Source organism: Dermacentor albipictus, chromosome 4, assembly GCF_038994185.2.
Source record: "Dermacentor albipictus isolate Rhodes 1998 colony chromosome 4, USDA_Dalb.pri_finalv2, whole genome shotgun sequence".
In the NCBI taxonomy this organism is placed as follows: Eukaryota; Metazoa; Arthropoda; class Arachnida; order Ixodida; family Ixodidae; genus Dermacentor; species Dermacentor albipictus.
Genome location: NC_091824.1, coordinates 77,462,904 through 77,486,667, shown reverse-complemented (window position 1 = coordinate 77,486,667; position 23,764 = coordinate 77,462,904). Strand labels below are relative to the sequence as shown.

Here is a 23,764-nt window from a genome sequence, read left to right as displayed (position 1 = left end):
CTATCGTCACGCCGTCAGGTGGCCTTCGTTTCGCTGCATTAGCGCTTATCTCTTTTCGCAGCTGTGCAACGAATCCCACTATCGCGTTGGCGTCACGCGGGAATGCCAAACTTCAAGAGATGCGGGAAGCGTGCGGGAAAAAGGAAAGTCATCGAATTCGAGCGAAAGAAGCGCCCCCGCACTAAATCCACCTACCTACGGTAATCTGCCTATACTCTGAAGAGAACGAGAAAACAAGAGCTGCACCGTGTGTGCCTTTCTGGGTCTCCAAATCGATTGTAATCTATCTTGCGTACATTTATGTTCTTTTAACTCTGCGATCCTCGTGTTTTAACGTCAGGAACGGCATGGGCTTATCAACGCGGTAGGGCGTTTCTAACAGGAAGGTAGAGAGCACAGAGGGGCCAGAAGAAAAATGCACGCAATATCGTCGACGATTATTGTGTGGAAACAGGATAAGCCCGAAAGGCTGTAAGATGTAGTTGAGTATGGATCGTATGGTATGGTATGGTACGGTATGGTATGGTATGGTATGGTATGGTATGGTATGGTATGGTATGGTATGGTATGGTATGGTATGGTATGGTATGGTATGGTATGGTATGGTATGGGATGAGTATGGTAAGAGGAAAGTAATCTTTGGCCTTAAAGAAAAAATGCAGGAAGACAGCTAGAAATGCGATGTTTCTTTCTGGGCATTATTTAAAAAAGTACGCGAAGTCCGGGCGTATACAGCCGGACTTCACTTACTCAAGAATGCGAAGTGAGTACGAAATCAGCACGGAGTGGGCATGGCGTAAGCACGCAGTGACTAAGACCCGCCGTGGTGGCTTTGGTGTTGCGCTGCGGAGCACGAGGTCATGGGATCAAATCCCAGCCATGGATGGCGGCCGCATTTCGATGGCGGTTAAATGCAAGAACAGCCGTGTACTTAGATTTAGGTGTACGTTGACGAACCCCAGGGGGTGAAAATTAATCCGGAGTCCCCCACTATACGGCGTGCCTCGTAATAAGATCGTCATTTTGGCACGTAAAACTCCAAGATTTTTCTTGTTTTAGTCGCTAAGCTACAGAGGCATACGTATAGGTGCCAGACTTGGTCCACGATGTACAGGCTGGCAGGTATATACGGATGATTCACAGGGTAAGTAAAACATGGACATACTATATGTGTCCCTGTTCCATTTTTGCTATTATTGAGTTATTCCTGGGAAGGAAAAATTCGCAGTTCCGCCCGAAAGGCGAAGCACCGATTGCGATAGCAAATGAGTAGATAGCTGTGCGAAGTAAGGATGGGAGTTTTATCGACCGTATAAACTTGTAAACCTTCGCTTAGTAGCGAAATTAACAATGATAGAATATGTAAGCGTGACTCAACAAAGACCTACAAAGAAAAAGACACACAGAGACGGCGAAATAAGTAGACACACAACGACTTGTGTGTCTGCTTCTTTCTACGTCCTTGTTCAGTCGCGCTTGCACATTCTATCATGGATTCAAACCAACTAGCCCGTCAGCGTGTTTTAACTAAATTAACCAGCACGGTGTCATGCGCACACAGATAAACATGAACACATTTCGCTCGATGAGCGTGGAAACTCGCTGTCAAAATTCTGGAGTGAGGAATCGTGGCAGCAGCAACCGAATTGACCTTCATGCACCTCTCGCTTCAACGCAAACGAAACATCGAAAGCACCGCGCGTACGAAGCTACCACTACTACGTGCAATCTGCAAACATCGCAGATGGCTTTGAAGATAAGGTCCGCACAGGCGTGCCCTTCGGCCATGTCGCACATCTCTTTCAAGGCACATGAGTACTGGCAACGCGTCCCTACGGCGTCCGCCAAAGGCGTCTACTACGGCGTCCGCGATTCATGTTGCCAACGCCGTAGTGGACGCCGCGGTTGTCTCCACCATAGAGTTTCTTACAAAAATTACTAGAGGGAACTCTGGTGCTGCAGTCGTTGTCCTACCATGGGAATGATGGGAAGTACATGGATTTGTCTGATCTTGGTGCTTGTGGATTCAGACGTTCTTGTGGCTTTGTATATTACGCTATATAAATCTTATTGTCGTATATTTCGGCGCAATCTATGTTCTTCGAAGTGCAGAAGACGCCGGAAACGCGTACAATTGCTATTAATTGCAACGATTGAGCTTGCCCAGGTCGCCAAATCGAAACGCGCCAAGCGTCTCAAGGCACTGGCACGCCCGCGATAAATTCATAAGGGCGTTTCATTCGCTTATTGATGCATGCGTCCACGGCTTAATGGTTTCAATATCAGGCTTCTGTGCTACAGTCCCTGTGTTCGAATCCTGCCATCGGAAATTTTATTGATGTTTATTTAATTATTTATTACGCAGCACACTGCTGAAAATTAAGAGTTTACAAAGTCACAAAGCCGTTTGAAGCTAAAAGAACGAAGTTTAGGCAAATCCATGTACTTCCCATAATTCCCATGCTGGGACAACCATAGAGTTTCTCACTACATTACCTAGAGGGAAATCTGGCGCTGCTGCGCTGTGGTATGCATGGGAATGCCGGTATATTGTGGATTCGGATTGGCACCGTTCTCGTAGAGACAGGACACCTTGAAGACGCGCTTGGCAAGTACCGTTCCGTCTGTCACAATGATTCATTTCCTACTAGAACAGCACGTGAAGAGCGGTATTAACTTTATTATTACGCGAGAACATGTTTTGTTTAACTGTGAGAACTTGTTATTGTGTGTGCGACTACATGTTACGTAAAAAGTATATCAGCGGGCCGCTAAAGTTGGAGGACAGACGACAAGGTTCGCGCTCGCTTTGAAACAGTTGGTCGTCTGGTCTTGCTTTTCTTTGCTTGGTCATGCATCGTGGGTGAGTAATGATGTAATATGCGTGAATGGAAACATTTTATGAAGATTTTACTTTGAGAACGCGTTATTTGCGCAGCCATATCCACGTTTTACACGAAGCCTCTTACAACACCAGCCAACACGAGCCTCGCAGACACATATACCGTCATTCCCATGACGGCACGGTGCCCCCTTAAGAAACTCCCATAGACGGTGGCGCCAGATTACCCTCTAGGTGTTATAGTGAGAAACTCTATGGGGACAACCGCTCCCATTGCAGCTCCCGTAGACACTAGCGCCAGAGTTCCCTCTAGTAATTTTTGTAGGAAACTCTATGCCTGCCTCACACGCGACAGGAGAGGGCCGGCATCGGGGCGGCGTTCCTCGCTCGCGTACGCGAGATTTAACCACGTTCGCGGAATCACCCTCATACGCCTTCACTCATACCGAACCTCACGGCGGCGGCGGCGGCAGAAATTTACCTGGACTGCCCATATAATTGCTATCGCAGTAATAACTGTTCCGGTTCTTCTCTTGTATCTCATGTGTAGCGATTTACGATGTCATCCTTGCCGCACCGCTCCTTGACTTTTGCCATTGTAGCAATCGGTGAAGTAGTCCACCGAGAGAAGGTGTCATGGGCAATGTGCCTGGTTCGAAGTCTGGTGAGTGTGTCATAGAAGGTAGAGAGGAAATTTGCCCATGACGAGTGTTCACACTCAACATATGGAAGCAGCGCATAGCTGAGAAAACATAGAGCATGATTTCCTATTACGTGGCAGTGTACACCCATAGGTGAACGACGAAGAAGTTCGCCTGGTCGAGATCTTGGGTTTTAAAGATAGCTGGAGGAATCTGCCGTGCAGAACTCGAACAGACTGCCATTGTACTGGTGGAGTAGGGGTAGGGCAAAAACAAAGCGTAAGGGAAATTATTTGTAGGGCAATAAAGTTATTCATGATTCGATGGCTTAACAGCATCACGCATGGAAAATAATGGGTTAAGAGCTCAAAATACACACTTTGGACAAACTAAACCCTCCACTACGTTTCATAGGGTGCGTTCGTAAGGACCATTCATCCATTCCTCCATCCACCCACTTCACCACCCATCTGTCTATTCGTACGTCCATCTGTACATCGATTGATCCATCCTTCCATACATGTATCTACCATGCTCCCAAGCGCCCACGTAACCAATCTTCCGTCAGTCCATGAAATAACCCATGCAAGGGAGGCTTTCGCAGAAAACAACTTCGCACGCAGTACCCGCAAAAAGTCAAGAAGGTGTAGGCAGTGCTAATACATTTTTCCAATGTTAATTCCCCTCGCACTTCGCCAGTGGCCCAAACAACACTGTGACTGCCGGCCTGGCGTAAGAAGTGAATAATAATCACATGAATTGAGAGAATGAAATCGTTACACTATACCGGCCAATTTGTTCCCACTGCTGTAGGTGCAGGGGGCTCGGACGGCGTGCAGCCGACCGGCTAGCGTTCACACGAGCCACGAGAGATAAGCAGTAAGCATGTTATATCGGTTCCTCGCACATGGCCTTCCCTCACCGGCTGACGGACATTTTTTCCCTCATCCCTGCTCAAAGCGCCAATCTCCGCATCTACACAAGCCCAGCCTGCGCAACTAATACGTATCTCTAACCGCGTCGTCATCGCAGACACACCGAACAAGGCCTAGTGTGACGCGCGCGACGCCCGACTTGAAGTTTAATATCGGCGCAGCAGCAGCAGCTCACTTGCACGGTTAAGAGGGGTAAGGCTGGTTAGACTGTCTGCCCGCCCACGCCGTCTGTTTCTTGCTGCGATCGTTCTTGCTTCGCGAGCACGTGGAACATGCCTCAATTGATTTTATTTTTACGTCATGACAATGGCTACGTGTCGCCCTCTTCTTCGAGAAAAGCAGGTAAGTGCTACCGTTACGCCATGAATTGCTAAGACAATGTGTCCATTACGATATGCTGAAGACCTGCTTTTTAACTTATGTCGGCATCCATTGGGGATGTAATCTCGGCCGTTGGCTTTCGGAGATAAAATATTTTAGCGACATTTTGTGTGACCAGCAGCGGATGCGTCCGCGTCGACGAGCGACCGTGTTTCTGGTATTGCGCTAAACCGCTCACCTGACACTTTGCTAGGAATGCTGTTACACGTAGGTGTCACTCGGGCTGTCGTCATGGTCGTTCCATCGTCATCATTCTAGCTTCGTCATCTGACTCTCGTCATGCCATTGTCACCACGCCTAGCTCCTACGCTGATCTAGTGGCCGCAATTCCCTAATAGCTTGTGCTACTAGGTATGTACTCGGAGTCATGATGCCGTCGTGGTCGTTCCATCGTCGTCACTATAACTTTGTCATCCGTCTCTCGTCATGCCATCGTCATTTCGCCATACGTCATGCATTCGTTGTCATACAGTAGCGGTCATTCCATTATCGCCATTCTAGCTTTCCCATCCGATCTTGTAATGTCATCATCGTCGTTTCGCCATCGTCATGCGTTCGTTGTCATACAGTAGCGGTCATTCCATTATCGTCATTCAAGCTTCGCCATCCAATCTTGTAATGTCATCATCGTCATTTCACCATCGTCATGCGTTCGTTGTCATACAGTAGCGGTCATTCCATTGTCGTCATTCTAGCTTCGTCATCCGATCTTGTAATGTCATCATCGTCATTTCACCATACGTCATGCGCTCGTTGTCATACAGTAGCGGCCGTTCCATTGTCGTCATTCTAGCTTCGTCATCCGATCTTGTAATGTCATCATCGTCATTTCACCATACGTCATGCGCTCGTTGTCATACAGTAGCGGCCGTTCCATTGTCGTCATTCTAGCTTCGTCATCCGATCTTGTAATGTCATCATCGTCATTTCACCATACGTCATGCGCTCGTTGTCATACAGTAGCGGCCGTTCCATTGTCGTCATTCTAGCTTCGTCATCCGATCTTGTAATGTCATCATCGTCATTTCACCATACGTCATGCGCTCGTTGTCATACAGTAGCGGCCGTTCCATTGTCGTCATTCTAGCTTCGTCATCCGACTCTCGTCATGCCACCGTCGCCATTTCGCCATCGTCATGCATTCTTTGTCATACAGTAGCGGTCGTTCCATCAGCGTTATTCTAACTTCGTCATCGGACCCTCGCCACGCCGTAGTCGTCGAAGCGTCTTCATTGGTTCACCGACGTGATTCCGTTTTCTTCAATCAATCGTGATTAGGCGTTTTGGTCATCGCATCGTCCTTATGTTATCGTCATTAAACCATCGTCACCGTTTAAGAATCTTCATCGCATTGACATGCCGTCGTCCTCATAACGCCTTTGTCGTTCCATCGACGTCATTCCTTCGTCATTCCATTGTCAGCATTGCGTCGGCCTCGTACAGGCGTCGTCATGCCCCCATGCCAATGGGCGTCCTTGGCAAGTGAGTGCCATAGCCAAGTGGGACGATACCAGTGTATGTCACACAAAGCTTAAGCAACGGAAGTTTCGCAATCACCACCACAGATGGTGAATAAATGTGACTTCAGAAATACGGTATATCGCTACATTGTTCGAATGCTAATCGCATTACCTTTGTCAATCGTCGTGGAATGAGTTCTGCCGTAATTTTTTACGTCCATATACGAGCTACAAAATTTCAATTTATTTATAATTTGCCGTAAGGCACCGTTAGGAAGTACGCAGTACAGGGGAGGGGGATTCAATAAATGGGAACCATCTAACAGAATTATGTAAGCAACATTGGGTCGAAAGAATCAAGGTGAGTAGGAGAAAACAAAGAAATACTCATACAATACAAGCACAAGTAAGTGCTATAGATAGGGGTATAAATACTTAAAGGGGCCATCACCAGGTCCCATTAGAAATATTGGTTATATGATGGAAATAGTAAGAAGTCGTCTAAGGAAAGTTTAACCACATGGATTTTTTTTTAGATTGGTTCATGACTAGAGGAAATAGAAATTGGAAGGTAGCATTGACACGCGTCACTTCCAGCAGAGGAACACAGGAAGAGACTGCAGGGAGTCGGTGCACGAAAGCGGAAATATTACCTTCTATTTATGATCAAAAACGGGGAAATATACGATTAGCAGGTTTAACTAAAGTTGCAGAATAGTTTGTGAGGTTACGATAAATCTTATAAACGAATGTTAAACGAAAAATCTGTCTTCGTTTCTCTATCGTAGTAATGTCAGAGCTGTCTTTAAACACAGAAGTGCTTGAATATGACGAATAAACGTATATGATGAAACAAGATGCTTGATACGTCCCGACTCAAGTCTGTCAATATTTAAGACTGATGATTACTCCAGACTGTTGATGGTTATTCAAGCTTCGAGCTTGCAATGGTACCATGAAGTATATTTTTGGTACCTTACTGTTACGCCAAGAGCGACGAGCTATGCCAACCTGCGCGTAATTTGTGAAAAATAAGAAATAACGCATGTCCTAATACAGATGCTTGAGGTATTCCGGAGTAAACAATTTGAAATGAAGAATGAAAAGACTTGATTACTACAGACTCTCGTCTACTGAATAAATATGCTTGAACCCAAGAAAACGCTTTCCTGACTGCTAATTGACTTCATTTTATGAATACGATGCTTATGAGCCAGACAATAATTCCTTCGCCAAATCATTGAAGGTACAATCCACGTTTTGACATTTGTGTCAGTTATTATGGAAGTCAGTGATTAACTCAAAACGCTATGTTTCACCAAAGCGTCCCCATCGCAAGCCATGCTGATAAATAACAGTGATGGCATTGTCAACTAAATTACGAATAATTTGTGAGGATGTGTTCCAGGATTTTGCATACAGCTGTTAAAGATATATACCAGTACTTAAGCCATTGAATCCTTATGTTGTGTTTTTAATATGGGCACTACATGAGCATCCTTCCAGTCATTAATTACACTATTTTAAGTGATTTCTTGAAGATTACTGCTCGTAGTAAGATAATAAATAGTTATATTTTGTGGTTTATGAGATTGTGCAGAATTTTTGAGAATTACCTTTGAAAGACAGCCCAATTCATGTCCTTCAGCTGGGTTACTCGAAGGGGCATACATTATTTCCACAAAAAATTGAACTGCACAATCGACTAATTAGCAAACTTTTGCCCATTAGGGTTTTAGCTAAATACTAATGCGTCAAATACTGCAGTTTAGGAGTTCTAGCCGGTGAGTTGGCAATGCGTATCCACTTGGAACGAATGCTCTAAATGATTCTATATTAAGGTATTCAACCCCAAAGAGTGCGACTAAATACACTGGCGCATCCGTTACTGTAGTATTTCAATGCACAAAACAGCGTTTTTTTTAACAATAAAATCAACGCCCCTTTTAGTCCGTGCAGATGGTCGAACAGCGAAGCTGTTAGTTGCACCAGTGGGTGGACAGTGGGGCTAGTTTCGGTATTGGCAATGACGCGCCGCCATGACACTGGTAGCCAAAGGAAAATTCAACAACTTTGGCATTTCTGGCTCTATCCTTTCAACCTATACAACAATAAAGTGAAGCGATGCAATTATGTGTAGAAATAAAATATGCTTTTGCGCTATTTTCTTTTTCAGCATTTCGTATCCTTATTTGGTCGCTTCATTTGTTGCGCCAACAGGCGGGGCTTTCGTTCTTATCACTTCGGCTGCCACTGTCTTCGTCTGCTCCTCTCGCTTTCTATGCGCGTGCACGTTTTTTTTTTTCGTATCCTCTGCAGTTTGAATCTTTATGTTCCTGTGAATGTTCCGGCAATGTCGGAAAAACTGAGGAAAGGACACAAGGCTTGATTCGCGGCTGTGTGATGCGGCAGCTCGGCGAGCAACACAAGGGCGACATTTTTTTCCGTTTCCCAGCGGACGAGAGGTAAGCACACTTTTTCTGCGGCCGTTATGAAGAAACAAACACTGTGCTTATCTCAACAGCTTTAGGACGAAACGAAAGATCTTCCACGCTTGTTTTCAAGTGGATATCTTTTTTTTTTTGGTTTGGCGCGGCGCATTTTTTCTGCGGTGCTGTAAGAAACTGAAGCTACTTTGCCGATTGATGCTAGCTGACGCACAGACGGAAATTTCGCTTCGGCATGTGTTAGCGGTTGCTCTTAATTTTGTTTTTTTTTCAAGAGTAGAAAACATGCAATTTATCAGTCTGTTCAAAGGGACTGGTTAGTTCATTTTTGGAATAAAAAACAGAAACAGCGCGACACAGGACGAGTGGGTAAATAGCACATGACAGAGCGCTGACTAGCAACGAAACGCTTTATTTACAGAAGCAGCTTATAAAGACATTACTGAAGGTGACATAAAGAACAGAAAAACAAGGATATGCATTAGCCGCGGAGATAATCCAGTTCTTTTGTTGATAGCAGGGGGGACGCAGAACTGATGCATGCCTCATAACTTGTGAATATGCAAAATCCCTCAAATATTTCCCACGCGCGTTTCCCTACATCTTCCAATTATTTCGCATTTCTTAAACTTCGGGGTGCAACCACACGTGTTTCAGTGGGCAGCCAGATGACTGTACGGGTTTCCTTTTAGTGAAGCGGCATGCTCGCCGCTTCACTAAAAGGAAACAATGGAAAAGGAAAAGGAAAATTAATGCACATACCCGTTTGCCCGATGTGGCAACGTTTACAATCGAGCGGGATTTTATGGACAACCTGCGCTGTACAGTCAATGAAGCAGCGAACATGATTCTTATAGCAACTCTTCCGCGCGACATTATCCACCCTGTTGGGTATATTGCACAACCCGCTAAGTTTATTAGGGGAATTGCTAATAACCCTCGCTCCTGCCTTAGCCGCAATGGTTATGTTGTGGGAAACGCGGTGTACATAAGGCATTAGAGCAAGCCTATATTTCGACGGCTGTGATTGCATAGCTTGCTTTCCGGCGTTCTTTAAATGGTGACCTGGTAAAAGAGTTAAAGAACACCGGAAAACAAACTATGCAGTCAGTTTTCCGGCGTCAAAGATTGGCTGCAATTGTATGAACGGGTGAGCGCTAGCAGCAACTGGGACCCGACTCTGATGCTAGCAAACATCATGTTTTACCTGGCGGGCATGGTACAAGTGTGGTCTCTGAACCACGAACAGGAACTTAGCAGCTGGGAGGTACGTAAGCAAAAGCTCATCGATCTGTTCGGCAAGCCCATCGGATGCCGTAGTGCTGCGCAGCAAGAACTTGCATGCCGAGCTCAAACTTGCATCGAGTCCTATGTGACGTACATCCAGGACGTGCTCGCGCTTTGTCGCAAAGCCGATGACAAGATGCCTGAAGCGGAAAAGGTTGCGCATATCTTCGAAGGTATCACCGATGACGCGTTTATACTTCTGGATTTAAGAACTCATACACAGTGCAAGAGGTCATCAATGAATGCCGATGCTTTGAAGAGGCAAAATGTCGCCGCGTTACTCCGAATTTCACACATCTTCCAAACAGGGCGGCGACGTCTACCTGTGAGCACCTCCTTCTCCCCCCAACTCCACCCATTCCTGCTGCATACGACAATACTGTGCGCATTATCCGCTGCGAGATTGAAGCTACCTCCGCAGTGTCCCTTCAGGCGCGTAACCCCGACGAGTCCCATGCAACCATTTCCCTTATCCAAACCGTTGCGCGTCAAGAACTAGCCAGTGCAGGATTACAGACGCTTTGCCCAGTCAACGGACCTGACTACCGCCCACCCGCCACACCTGAGTTATAGAGAAGCCCAGCTGCTCATCCTCACTATCAGCACTTCCGATGACAGGCCCATCTGCTTCTGTTGTAGACGTGTTGGACACATTTCCCGGCCATTGTCGCAGTGCTTGGAACTCGCAGCCTTGACCGAGCTACGGAAACATCCGACGTCCAGGTGGTAGTGCCCGAGTGCCGGTACACAATGACGACGACAGCGCTCCGCGATGATGGCCAGCACGATCAAACCGCTCCCCTTCGCCATCCCGACACCTGTCCCGCTCACCTGTGCGTCGTCACTCTCCTTCTCCCTCATACTCCCGCCGCTCATCGGAAAACTGACGGGCGCAGCTTTGAGAGGTGAGCCTGCCAGGACGACCCGACCCGAAATTCATCTACTCGCACTACCTGGACAGTACAACCTTAGCAACGTAGACGTGGACGGTAAACCTGTCATCGCACTCATTGACACCGGTGCCCACATATCGGTCATGAACTCAAACCTCACCCGCCGTGGTTGCGCAGTGGTTATGGTGTTGGACGGCTGAGCACAAGGTCTCGGGATTGAATCCCGGCCACGGCGGCCGCATTTAGATGGAGGCGAAATGCGAAAACACCAGTGGTACTTAGATTTAGGTGCACGTTAAAAAACCCCAGGTGGTCAAAATTTCCGGAGTCCTCCACTACGGCGTGCCTCATAATCAGAAAGTGGTTTTGGCACGTAAAACACATAATCTTTTATAACTCAAGCCTCCGTATTCGCCTGAAGAAAGTTCTTACTACTGCTCCGATCGCTGTGGCCCGCGCAGCCGATTGTGCGGCGACTCCGGCTGTTGCTGAGTTGTGTACCGCCCGTATCACTGTTGCGGACGCCACACCTCAGTTTTGTTTTCCGCCTTGGATCAGTGCCCAAGTGCAATCATCTTAGGACTTGACTTTCTCCCGGCACATTTGGCTCTTATTGACTGCTCTGCAGGGTTTATCCAGCTTGCCTTACCTCATGCCGTTGAGCCTTATGATCCTGCGGCCACTCAGCTGTGTTCGGCCGACTACATTCATCCACCATATCTAGCCGTGACGTACAGCGACGTCTCTCCTGATCCCCATGTGGACGACAGCAATTACATCGTGTCACCCAATGCTACCGCCCTCTGTTCACAGAATGTCATGTTCACGCACTCGGTCATCAGTATAAAGGGCAATGCCGCATATCTCTTTATTGTGAATTCTGGACTATGCCCTCAAGTGATTCCCTAGGGTATCTCTCTTGCAGCCGCAGCTCCAGCCTCCGACTATCATGTTTCCGTCTTAATTGAGCCTGCTGCACCACCTCCTGCTGCTATTGATTCGAATCCCACGATGTTAGATAAAATAACGAAGATGATCGCCACTGACCTTCCGGCCGAACACGCAGAGGCGCTTCGGGGCCTGCTCATGTCGTACCAGGACATTTTTGATCTCAATGACCGATCATTGGGGCAAACAACAGTTGGCAAGGATCGTATTCACACCGGTGATGACAAACCCATACACCGACGTCCCTATCGTGTCTCCTCCGCTGAGCGCCAAGTTATACAAAAGGAAGTTGACAAAATGCTTGCCAGTGATATCATCAAAGTTTCTTCAAGCCCATGGGCATCTTCAAGCCCAAGGACAACAGCTGACGCTTCTGTATCGACTACCAAAATTTTAACCGAGTAACAAAAGAAGAAGACTTGTGCCCCTTACCTCGAACAGATGACGTCTTTGACTGTCTCAGTGATTCTAAGTATTTTTCTTCGATAGGCTTTCGTTCCAGGTATTGGCAGATTGCAGTTGACGACATGGATCCTGAAAATTGGGCGTTCATTACACGTGATGGACTCTACCAGTTTAAGGCGTTGCCATTCACGCTATGCAATGCTCCTGCCACATTCGAACGAATGATGGACGCCCTCCTTCACCGCTTAAAGTAGTCAATCTGCTTGTGCTACCTCGACGATGTCATTGTGTTTTGACCTAATTTTGGCAAACACCTCGAGCATCTCTCGACAGTTTTTTCAGTGTTCCGCAAGGTGACAATTCAGCTCAATTCGACGAAATGTCACTTCGGCCATCCACCAACTTACTGTGCTCGGACACCTCGTCTACTCATCCGGTGTTAGTTCCGATCTGGAAGAAGTTCGCGCGGTCAAGGATTTCTCTGTGCGCACCTGCGCAACAGACGTTCGAAGCTTTGTAGGCCTCTGCTCCTACTTCCGCAGATTCGTGAGCAATTTTGCTGACTTCGCACGCCCTCTAAAGGAATTTCTTAAGAAAGACGCGACTTTTGTCTGGGGTCCTGACCGAGCTAGTGCATTCGCTGGTCGGTGGGCTCTACGGCTCCAAGAGTACTCTTACGCAGTATTGTGTAAGACAGGCCCACTCCATGAGGACGCTGATTGCTTGCTTGTCACGTCATCCAGTAGACCCACCAGACCAGCCTGAGACCGACGAGTCAACTTGCGTCCTCGCGTTTACCGCGTTTGGTGACATCGCTGATGAGCAACGACGCGACCTTTACCTGAGAGACATCATTGTTAACCTGAGGGACGTGACAAGTTCCCCCTCTTCGCCTGTGTTTGCGCTGCAAGATGACATATTGAACCATTATAAGATGCATCCTGATGGCTCTGAACCGCTACTGGTCATTCCCAAGCATATTCGTGAGACTGTACTCGAACAGTTGCATGATGTCCCAACCACTGGTCATCTGGGAGTCTCAAAGACATATGACCGTGTTTGGCGCCGTTTCATTTGGCCCGGTATTTACCGTTCCGTTCCGTTTTCTGTTACGTCGCCTCCTGTAAATCTTGTCAACACCGCAAAAAACCAGTAGCCCTACCAGCTTCTTCAGCCCATTGAAATACCATCTGCGCCATTCTTTCGGGTTGGTCTTGATCTCCTTGGCCCTCTTCCTCTATCGCTTAGTGGCAACAAGTGGATAGCAGTTGCTACGGACTACATCACCCGCTACGTGATCACGCGGGCTCTCCCTACCAGTTGTGCAAGCGAAGTCGCCGACTTCCTTCTCGACGCTGTGATACTTCACCACGGCGCTCCCCGACAACTCCTTACCGATCGAGGCCGCTACTTTCTCTCACAGGTTTTCCAGGACATCTTGCACACCTGCGCTACGAAGCATAAGTTTACAACGGCGTATCACTCTCAGACCAACGACCTCACAGAGCGGCTCAATAGAACTATCACAGAAATTTTGGCTAGGTACGTCTCTTCCGACCACCGTGACTGGGATGCCGCTCTGCTGTTCGTCACATTCGCCTACAATACGTCCCGCCATGATTCTGCTGGTTTTTCTAGATTTTTTCTCTTGTATGTTATATATGTTATATATGTTAGACTTTCTCTCTTGTATACTACCGTTTGGCACGATCCTCCCAGCCATTCTCAATACGTCAGAATATGCCCGAGATGCCATATCTAGAGCTACCGAGGCACGTGAGATTGCACGCCTGCGTTTGACCACTTCCCAAGAAAAGCAACGGCGCATACATGAAGCTCGTCACCGCGATGCCCACTTTAACCCTGGTGACATCGTGCTTCTTTGGAAACCAGCCCAGCGAGTTGGACTTTGTGAGAAGCTGATTTCGTCCTACTCCGGCCCATACCGTGTCTCGCGTCAAGTGACAGACGCGGCCTACGAGTTAAATCTGGATACCTCCACATCGCTATCCTCCTCTGATACCATTCACGTCCTTCGACTGAAGCGATATCACTCATACCTATAGCGCCGGGACAGCGCCTTCGCCGCCAGGGTTGATGCTACGAAGCACTACAGTAGCGAACGATGATGAGAGGACTGACGAAGACGACGATCGCCGATGGTCGTGCGCACGGGCTCCATCTTGTATGCCTTTCTCCTGCCCGTTGTATATATGTTGTAGATATATTGTCAAGCGTCTTCTCTCCCCGTATTTATATATATATATATATATATATATATGGGGGAGGGGGTGTTCGGCTGCCACCGGTGGCACGTTATTTGTTAGTCCATATTCACTTCGCTCTTTTTATTATTTTATACATTTAGGTTCAACCACGGCTAATTTCCCAGTTTGTTTCTTGGCTTCATGTCTGGTGGCTTTATATGGTCATGATTAGCCAAATTAAAGCGCGTAGGCTTCCATTGTTTCCTCCTTTATATATGTAAAGACTCCTGGACCGTGATATCGTAGCGATTCCTTTTCGATGCATGCCTCCTTGCGCTTCGGCAGTGGTCAAAGCAGCGATCCGTCTACATTGTCAATAGGATCAGCCGGCCGTGAACGGTGGATTATAATAGTGGCACAGAATGGAGTGGAAGGCACCGCTACAAAGTCGTGGATGGAGTATAATGCCTAATGCGAATACCGTTTCCTCTCGAACGGGAACAGTCGGGTTTTATTTTCTCCCCAATCAGCCGGTGAATGTAGTTCTCTCCACCGTTCAAACGAAGACCTAAAATGCAGTGTCGTATTCACGATGGCCTTGACCTCTATCCTGACGCCACAGAAACGATGAGAAAAAAAAAACGCAGTAAAGTGCACAATGGGCTTTTGCATACTCGCTGGGAAAACGCCGTTCGAGCTTGGTACAAAAGTCTTGTTCACATTCTGTAGAATTCTTATTGGCGCTTATGGCGCCTTCAACAAGCATTGCTTACAAAAGCTGTTGAATTTCTTAGAGAACTTTCGTGAGGGTGCACTACCGTGGCTCAAGCACAGGTTCGCGACAAAAGTATGTGAGCACTTTCGCATTGTCATCGCGCTCATTGAGACATGGAGGTGATGTAGATGCATGGCCATTTATAACCTGACGATGGAGCACCGACGCTGGCGGGGCGCGACTCAACCGCAAATACAAGGTGGTCGCTCGCCAGTACCGTCGATGCACGCACAATGTACAGACGACTTGCGGCATGGTTTAGGAAAACCTTTATTCGTACGTTTGTTCTTTTGTTTTCGTCCTCTGAACAACTATAGTCACACGGGATTGAGACAACAACTTCCACCATTGGCGCGCTGTGCACACTTGCTGTACATGATATAAGGGCAAGGGGGGGAGGGCACACAACAAGAACAAGGTAGTTAGTGTCCGTATCTCCCGTCAACACTTTAGTTTTTCCATATTTGAAAACGAAAAGAAGGCAAACCTCACTGACAACACGTGGCTTGTACAGGTATTTATAGTATGTATACACAGCGTTCACATCCTTGGCTGCGATCTGTCTGCAGCGCGCCCTGTTTGAACGCGGGCCAGCCCGTCCGCGTCGATCGAACTGATGCAGGTGCTCGCGAAGGAGTGCTTCGTTTCACTATACACTCTTCGGGAAAACAGGAAAGCGCCGTGGTACTTACTGAAAAGGCGATAGAAAAACTTTATCGTGCCACCGTTCTACCGCTGAAACAATGAACTGCTCACTTCATCTCGCCTACTTCGAAAGCGGTATCTTTGTTTGCCTACTTCCCAAACCTTGGATGCGCCGCTTTGGCAGCCGCGCAAGGGATAAAGTCGAAGGAGCAAACGAAATGGGAAGATTCTAGGGAATATTTCCCGATTAGTTGACTTCAGCGCTGACGTCACTGGGGACGCGGGGACTGCTTCGTCCTCCCCCCCTACCACCGTGTAGGTTAAGAGGCGGGCACCCCAACTCGGTGGAATAATAAAGTTTTCAATCAATCAATCAAACAATCAATAGAGAGCAGCGCGCATTGTTGCTACCACTGTTGGCTGTCGTTTGCTTGTAACTCTGCGCTGACGCGGAGGGAAGCGATAAGCCTGAATGGCCGAAATAGATATGCGAGATCTCGACACAATAGATATCGGCGGTTTCGGCTTGTGTCCTTGCTCTGTGATGATTCCAAAGGACGCAAAGCCAGCACAGGCCACTAGAAATGCTGGCGCGAAGATTTGGCATGTTTAGCCAATGGTATTTTTACATCTAGTCTGGCTCAATTAAGTGCCGGCGCCGGATCCAGGTGGTTACACCAGAACGCTACCAATCCACATGGACAATAATTTTCTGAAGATATTCTCCATTTTTTTTCGTGCTACTCAATGTCGTAGCATTTGCGATGTCTATGCTCCATAAGTGAATTCTCTTTACACGCTGCTGTACTTATGATTGGAAGAGAGAGCCAAAAATGTGAAAAGAGCATGTTGTTTTTTTGCTCTTTGTGCGGCATATCTCTCATTAAGTTAGTGTCGCCAACTTCTCAGCTAGCTTAACTAACTAAAGCTACAACGATCGTACCAAGTTTTACGATAAATCATTAATAGCGCTTTCAGTGAATACCACAGCGGACTTTTTAAAGGAGCAGGCTACTCGGAGAATGTTGCATGACTGTTCCGCCGAAGTACAGTAGGAGCAACAAGGACGATGTGCTCTTGGACCAGAAAATCGCGACAAGCCTGACGGAACCTCGAATCACTGCACTTGCTGTGCGACACATAACTCCATTCCCTAAGCCTTGTCGAGCATAAAACAAAGCAAGCGAACAGAAAAAAAATGTTACGCAGGAAATTATGTGTGGGTCCTCTCAGGACAAATAATCTCTGGACGCGTGATTGCAGTTCAGAACGAAGAACTCCGGCGATGATTGTCGTACTTAACGCTTGGGGAGTTCATTACTCGTACCCATAGTTAGACACCAACTAAAGATATTGTCCACTTCCGCCTGTATTTGGGCGCCAGTTCGTTTCAGCGACTGCATCCAGCGGGAAAAAAAATCTCGTTTACGCTTTTGTTTTTTTTACTTTCGTAATCAAAGGTGTTTTTCTTTGTCAGCCTAGCGGTTATTTATCTTACAGTGTTCCACCTCAGTGATCACGCTCGCAATGTAACGAAGTAAAGCCCTGTATAGCCTTAGCTACAAAGTGGGAATGAGTGGGTGGTGTAAAGTGGGAAAGCAACTTTCCAGACTGTGTCCGCAACAAACAGCAAGTTATAACGATCAATGACAGTACGGAAAAAAAAGAGGAACTCGACAAACAACACTCACAAGCGGAAGGTAGCAGGTTTATCGATTTGAAATACATATTTTCATTCCTCTCCAGGGACTCGCTCTCTCACTAATTACGCCAAGGAATCATTGAGTAGTGGACCGGCAAGTTAATCCATCAGCGTGTCTTCGACAGCAGAGGAAGACACCTGAGGCGTCTTTGTCACTGCTATCTCATGCTTATTTAAAATAGTCAAACACATCATTGATGACGCAGTTGATGACGCAGTCAAACAACGATAATAAAATATCAGCGTTTGGTTTGTCTCCGTTGCTTCGTTTGCCTTAAAAGCACGTTTTAATAGAGAAAACGTTTTGCACTATTCCCTTCATTGTACATTTGAGCTGTCAAAAACATTTTATGCACAATGAGCATGTTTGCAGAAATTGGTTGTATAAAGCTGAAGCCCTCCGGAACTGCTATGGAGATATGACATATTCTGTCACAAACGTACAGGTATGTTGAGTTTGCATTATTACGCGACCTTTTTGCGAATACACACAAAACCTATAATACAAAATATCGACACAAAAGTCAAATGCGATACATCAATGTCTATTGTGAAAGCATGCATGCCAAATATGCTCTGATATTAGATTTCGAGTTCTTTGAGACGCTGAAGGATTTTCCACAGCACATTGTGTGTAGGATGAAATAATACACCAGCACTTTCAACAGCAACAAATTGAGCGTTCGAAATCAGTGCAAAGCGCAAATGATTAGTTATTCTGTGCCACATATAATAGTGAAGAAACAGTAGAAGGGTCTTTAAATTACTTTCTGCTTCGAGGCTCGTTCATAGCAAATAAGGGTTAAGAAAAACAACAAGGAATTGCTAACGGGGAGCATGGTGTCATTCGGTGTTCGTCAGTTAACAAGTGATAGATTTGTGAGACGTAGAAGAGGTGCGACATTATCATCGAAGCGGCTTTAGTATGCAGAAAGTAGACAGAATGAACAAAAGTCACAAAATTTTTCGATAGCGATATTAGAGCTCGAAGCGAACAAATTGAACAGTCCGCCGTTGGCCGTGCGAACGGCACACGTGCGTCCGGCAGCAAAAGACTGTTGCGAACCGCTGTACCTTGTGAAGTTGAAAGGAAGCAAGCGAACACCCCGAAGAAAAATTGAAATATTTACATTCAATCAACAAACGAGGTCGTACAGCGGGAGCCTAAGTAACGTAAGCGAGAATAATGTCGAGGCATCGTTTAGTCCGGTGTCGCAGGCGTTCGATCCTTTCTCTCTTTTTTCCCCCTCTGTTTTCGCCCTGGAACAGTTGCAAATGCGGATCGATCACGTGGAGAGTCCATCTCAAATAGCGGTCCATCTTCATTCTGTCGATAGTCTGGAACGAGCGACCAAGAAAAAGAAGTTCCACGTTTCAAAACACACACAGCATGGCATCGGTCGAAAAAATCGGGAATGCAAATTTCACTCCGATCTACGTTAACTTGCCACCTACTTAACTGAAAACAAGACAGAGAAAAAGATTTCTAAGCGAGCATAACTTTAACCATTCTTTAAAGTAATTGCAAGGCTTCAATCTGAATATGTACAGCTTTGTATATGTAACCGTGACGAGGCTGCTCGGAAGCGTCACGTGGCATCTAGTAACAAAATGTACATCATGATGTTAACTCTCTCATTACCACACCAATAGAAATTGGTCAATGTGATCAGCAGTTTTCGTACGCGTTGTTAAACGTTTCCTTGGAATTCTTCTACTGGGGACATCATGCACCGTCTGAAATCACGACTGAACTACTTGTCAGATTTGACTTTTTTTTTTTTTTTTGCCGATTGGGGAATCTTGAAAGATAAAACTTCGGCTGCAAGTATTGTCGAAACTAGCCTCGAGTGCTCCTAGAACTCGTTCAATAAAAAGACGCAGAATCTGCGATTTGGTCGATTCGGCAACGTAAATTTTAATTGGCAGCAGCCCTGACGACATCGGAGCTTCTCTCGGATTGTCAACTTTCATATCCGACGGCTGTTTTAACCATGTCTCAAACAATAGATTCTCACGAGGGCGTGTTATTTTGATAATTGTGTTCGATTAATGTCGAGTGCAACTTCATCGTCCCCACCGTGGGTTCCTTTTATCTATAAGCACTTAGACAGCGTATGTACGAATTATTACGATCAATCCTTCCTGTCTCGTGGGGTTTTGACTCGCACAAGGGCACGCGGTCGATTTCAGACCAACCTTCGACGGAAGCTTGACTATCTGTCTGATCTCTTACATTCTAAGCGCCTCTTGTACATGGACCCATATTCATTACCGTACAATATTGTGCAATACTCCTCATTACTGTACGGCACTGTTCAGGAACTGAACAAAGCAAGTGGTGCCTCCAGTGCCAGTTGAACGCACACAAGGCCACCTTGCTTGCACGGAAAAAGCTAATCGAACGCAAGGAGCAAGTATGGGGAAGCTTCTGCATGCTCCCTGACCTAAGAGCCACTGCTTAACGAGCCTACAGCATGCAATGAAAAACAAACCAGGTGCCTGCTACAATGAGTAAAAACAAATCCTCTCTGCACAACAGGAACTTACCCGCTTTCACATTTGTGAAGCTACTGCTTTTCCGCATAGCATGGTCATCATTATGGCTAGTGTTTACGCTAACAAATCTTCGTACTTCATTTTTCGTGATGCGACTTGCAAAAGTTGGGTACTAGGAACCAGGTGTACATTTTGAAAATTTAAGATGTTTTAATTCGTTGCACTTATACTGGAAATAGCAAATTATTACTTTCATTCGTGTACCCTGAGGTGCATCTTTGAAGTTTTACTTGAGAGTTATCATATTGTCTGAGGAATTATTGCTGCTAGAAAACCATTGAAAATACCAGTGACCAGGCTATGCTTTTGTGTATCGCAGTATACGTTGTGACTTGTACGCCATGAAATAATATGTTGAAACATAACAGCACCGAAAATGAGCTTATTTCTAACGGTAACAAAACAGCTAAGAAGGTGCAGCGGCTCTGCATCAGTGTCAGTGCAAACAAAGAAATAGTATCAAGAGCAACATGTCGTCAACAGTTTGTGAAGCGAGAATAGGACAGGGTTTAGATATACATTATGCAATTAATTGAGCGAGAGAGAGAGAGAGAGAAATACGCAAGAAAAGAGGATCATAACAAAAGATCCCAATTGTTACTCTACCCTGGAGGAAGGGGAAGAAATAGAGAGCACATGCACCTAATGACAGTCCATCACAGCAAAGGGTAAGAGTTAACACCTGTCAGTACTAAAAGAGCTTGTTTGAGTTTGCTCTCAATAAGGACTGTAATGAATTCGTGGCCCTCTGCCGGGACGGCTTCTGAGGTCGGTATTCAATAACTTGTTCTGATAATCAAAATCAAGAAGGACAACAAAAATGACGAATCAGAATGCCACAAGGAGTATGCCGTGTCGACCTCACAATAAGGTCCATACCTGACTCCTCAAATCATGCGGCCCTCTTGTAAACAAATGCCGGGCTTTTCCCGGCTTAGCGGCTTAGAAGCATCACCCGTGGTGCTACGAGGGTCACAGGTTTTCGCGAAGTCTGCGGCTCCTGACGAGACACTGTGAACAACTTCACGTGCATGTGTCCCCGTATGTGCGTGTTTGTGTCCGCGAGCGTGGGTATTCTCAGCTTTCCCTGCCAACATGTCGGAAGCACAGTGCGAGGACGTCGGGCAGCCTAACGTCTCCAGTTTCTCGTTAAATCCATCGTCCTTCTACAACGCGCAACTTTCGCTCTGCTGCATGCTCACCTGTGGCGTCACACTGTCATTAGAGCCTTGGCGCACAGTCGCACGCGTTCTCTCTCGATGATGGGCTCGTAGCCGAAAGTTATGGAGTCCTCGAATCTTCCAGTGGACACCAGGCGCACGGCGGTCGTTCCGCATGGAATCCCGATGGCTTTCTTGCCTGCAGTTAAAGAGAAAAAAAATTGCACAGAAAGAATATGTTTTGCTGCTTACTGCTGACCCCGACTGCGTTGTTTGAGTGTCCTTCCTTTTTTTTTCATTCGAGAATTTTTAAGATTCTATGGTCCGGAATGGAAGCAGACGAGGTTGTAGCAGGTTACCAAAGTGGTCAAGAAATTGGCAGAAGAGAGAAGACAGACATGTAAAATGGCGACGGAGTAGTCAAACACCTCAACTTCAGGAAAAATGTCTTTTTTCCTTAGGTCTTCATCGTGCCCATTTAACGTCTAAGCATAAACTATGGGTCTAGAAACATTTTAGAGGCACGTTTATTGTGCCTATACATGCCTATTTCGATGTTGGCGCATATATTAAATTTTCAGAGCCTAAAACAGTCTTTTTTGTATTTTGTCCTAGCCTCATTTTCATTGCCTTAAGCCTGAAGTGTATTCTATATCGATGTTGCTGTACATTTTCGGCAGTGAAGTAACTGTGAAATTTACATTAGCAGCGAAGTATGAGACATTTGCTTGCACTGCAACAATAGCTCTATGTTTGTCTAGTTGAGCTCTGCGCCACTGGTGGCTGTACCGTGCCAGGCCACTCACGTTAGCACGCCCGTCCAACAAAATGGCCGTCCGTAAAAACGCCCGTGCGTCAAAACGCCCGTCCGTCAAAACGCCCGTCCGTCAAAACGCCCGTCCGTCAAAACGCCCGTCCGGGAAAACGGCCAGCCCGCCAGCATTTAGGGGATTACCAAATACGCTAAAGCTCTCTAATGGGCTGTTTTAGCAGAGGATTTTAACTTGCGCCCGCAATTAGGAAATTTGCTGGCGCAAGTTGGAATTAGCTAGCGCAAGATGGGGGTAATTGAAACTTTCTGGGAGGGGCCTTCGTTCTGCGGTGGGCATAAAAATAGGATGACGATGATTTTCACCTCGCTTGTAGTTACCGTTGTAGTTCGTAAACTGCTAAGGTTTTATAGATGTCATATATGTTGTGTATTTTCTATGTATTGTCTATGTACTGCTCCCCTTACTCAAGGCTCAGTTTGAGGCCTGTCAGATATTTCTAAATAAATAATTAAATAAGTATACGAACAAACAAAGGTCAACTGTTCTTCAGCCTTGTTTGCCTGCTTGATGCCTATACCACCGGAATACTCGTGCGATGTCATAATAAAAAGTTTTGCACACTTTGTATTGGCACTCCTGCACTGCTGCTAGATAGGTCAGATGCGTGGTGTTAAGGAATTAAGGCTCTCATAGTAAGTCCTGCTTGCTGTTGCGTCACATTCTGGAAATATATTTACAGCTATGATAAGACGGTGACTTCAGGAACTGTTGTTACGCTGCATGTTACGTTAGCCATGAACGGGCAGATGCATAGATGAATATAGATGGCATGGCTGATTTTATATTTGCACTCATATGTTGTTGATTTATATGAGGCGCGTTTATTTATCGCTGCAGTATTTTCGAGTTTCTTGATAAATTTTGTTTGTGTCATGTACTGGTTATCATTGCTGAAATGATCAAATCTAACCTTGGTTTTTTATGTAAACCTAGTCTCAAATGGCTTTTATACGCATGTGTGTTGTCGCCTCACAACTAAGAACGTCTACGTCTCTGCGCTCCTCCCATCCTTTTAAATTGCTTCACAAGATTAGTTTTCTCCCCGACAGTTGGACTGAAGTTAATATAACGCGTGTTAGAAATCGGGGATACCTCAGCATTTATTCATTACTGCTAGGCGGTAGGTGATTTCGGCCTTTCTTTATTTCATTCAGTCGTGTCTTAGTGCGAGTTCGCTCGACTCTGCATAATAACTTGGCTCTGACGTAGACGAACGCGTGCGGAGTCGCTTTGCCCGACTCTATAGCGCACATCGGTGCCACGTTCTGACGCCTGAACCCACGGAGCTGTTTATTTGTGCCGACGCGCTTGGTAGGCGTAACGAGGAATGATGAGCGTGAAAATTGAGTTCGCGACCGCCTGCAGCCCGCCAGCCAGCTTTGCGCGGCGGCTAACCCGAAGAGATTCAGGACGGTGTTTTTCTCCCAGAGAAAAAAACGGTTTCGCCCGCTGCAGGGGCGAAACCGCGCGACCTTGTTGCGTATAAACCGCGAGGCGTCGTCGGAAAGGACACGCTCTCACTCTCAATTCCAAGTCTGCGTCGGTTGTCACACGCGCGGGGCGTGGAAATGTTCCACATGTGCTGCTGTTCGGCGAATTCGTGTTGCGCCCTCTCTCCGCTTGGATGCGCTGATTGTGCTGCCT

At 46.4% G+C, this 23,764-nt stretch overlaps 2 protein-coding genes across 5 annotated transcripts in view; one reads left to right on the top strand and one right to left on the bottom strand.

Annotated features, from left to right (window-relative positions):
* Nucleotides 1–4,584: 4,584 nt before the first annotated feature.
* LOC135916458 (uncharacterized) overlaps nt 4,585–23,764 on the top strand; it is a 152,460-nt gene continuing 133,280 nt past the window's right edge. The window contains exons 1-2 of one of the 4 annotated variants that reach the window (XM_065449819.1): nt 4,601–4,760; nt 8,579–8,724. In XM_065449819.1, the coding sequence (XP_065305891.1) occupies nt 4,719–4,760; nt 8,579–8,724 (188 nt within the window). In that variant the 5' untranslated portion in view covers nt 4,601–4,718. Of the gene's footprint in view, nt 4,761–8,578; nt 8,725–23,764 lie in introns of all 4 variants that reach the window. The other 3 variants (XM_070537166.1, XM_065449820.2, XM_070537167.1) reach the window with 3 other exon arrangements.
* The window catches only part of LOC135916460 (corticotropin-releasing factor-binding protein), a 105,128-nt gene continuing 96,942 nt past the window's right edge, over nt 15,579–23,764 (bottom strand). Inside the window, exons 7-8 of the mRNA XM_065449822.2 lie at nt 21,330–21,486; nt 15,579–18,906 (exon numbers count right to left, since the gene is read on the bottom strand). Of these exons, the coding sequence (XP_065305894.1) occupies nt 21,338–21,486 (149 nt within the window). The 3' untranslated portion in view covers nt 15,579–18,906; nt 21,330–21,337. The remainder of the gene's footprint in view (nt 18,907–21,329; nt 21,487–23,764) is intronic.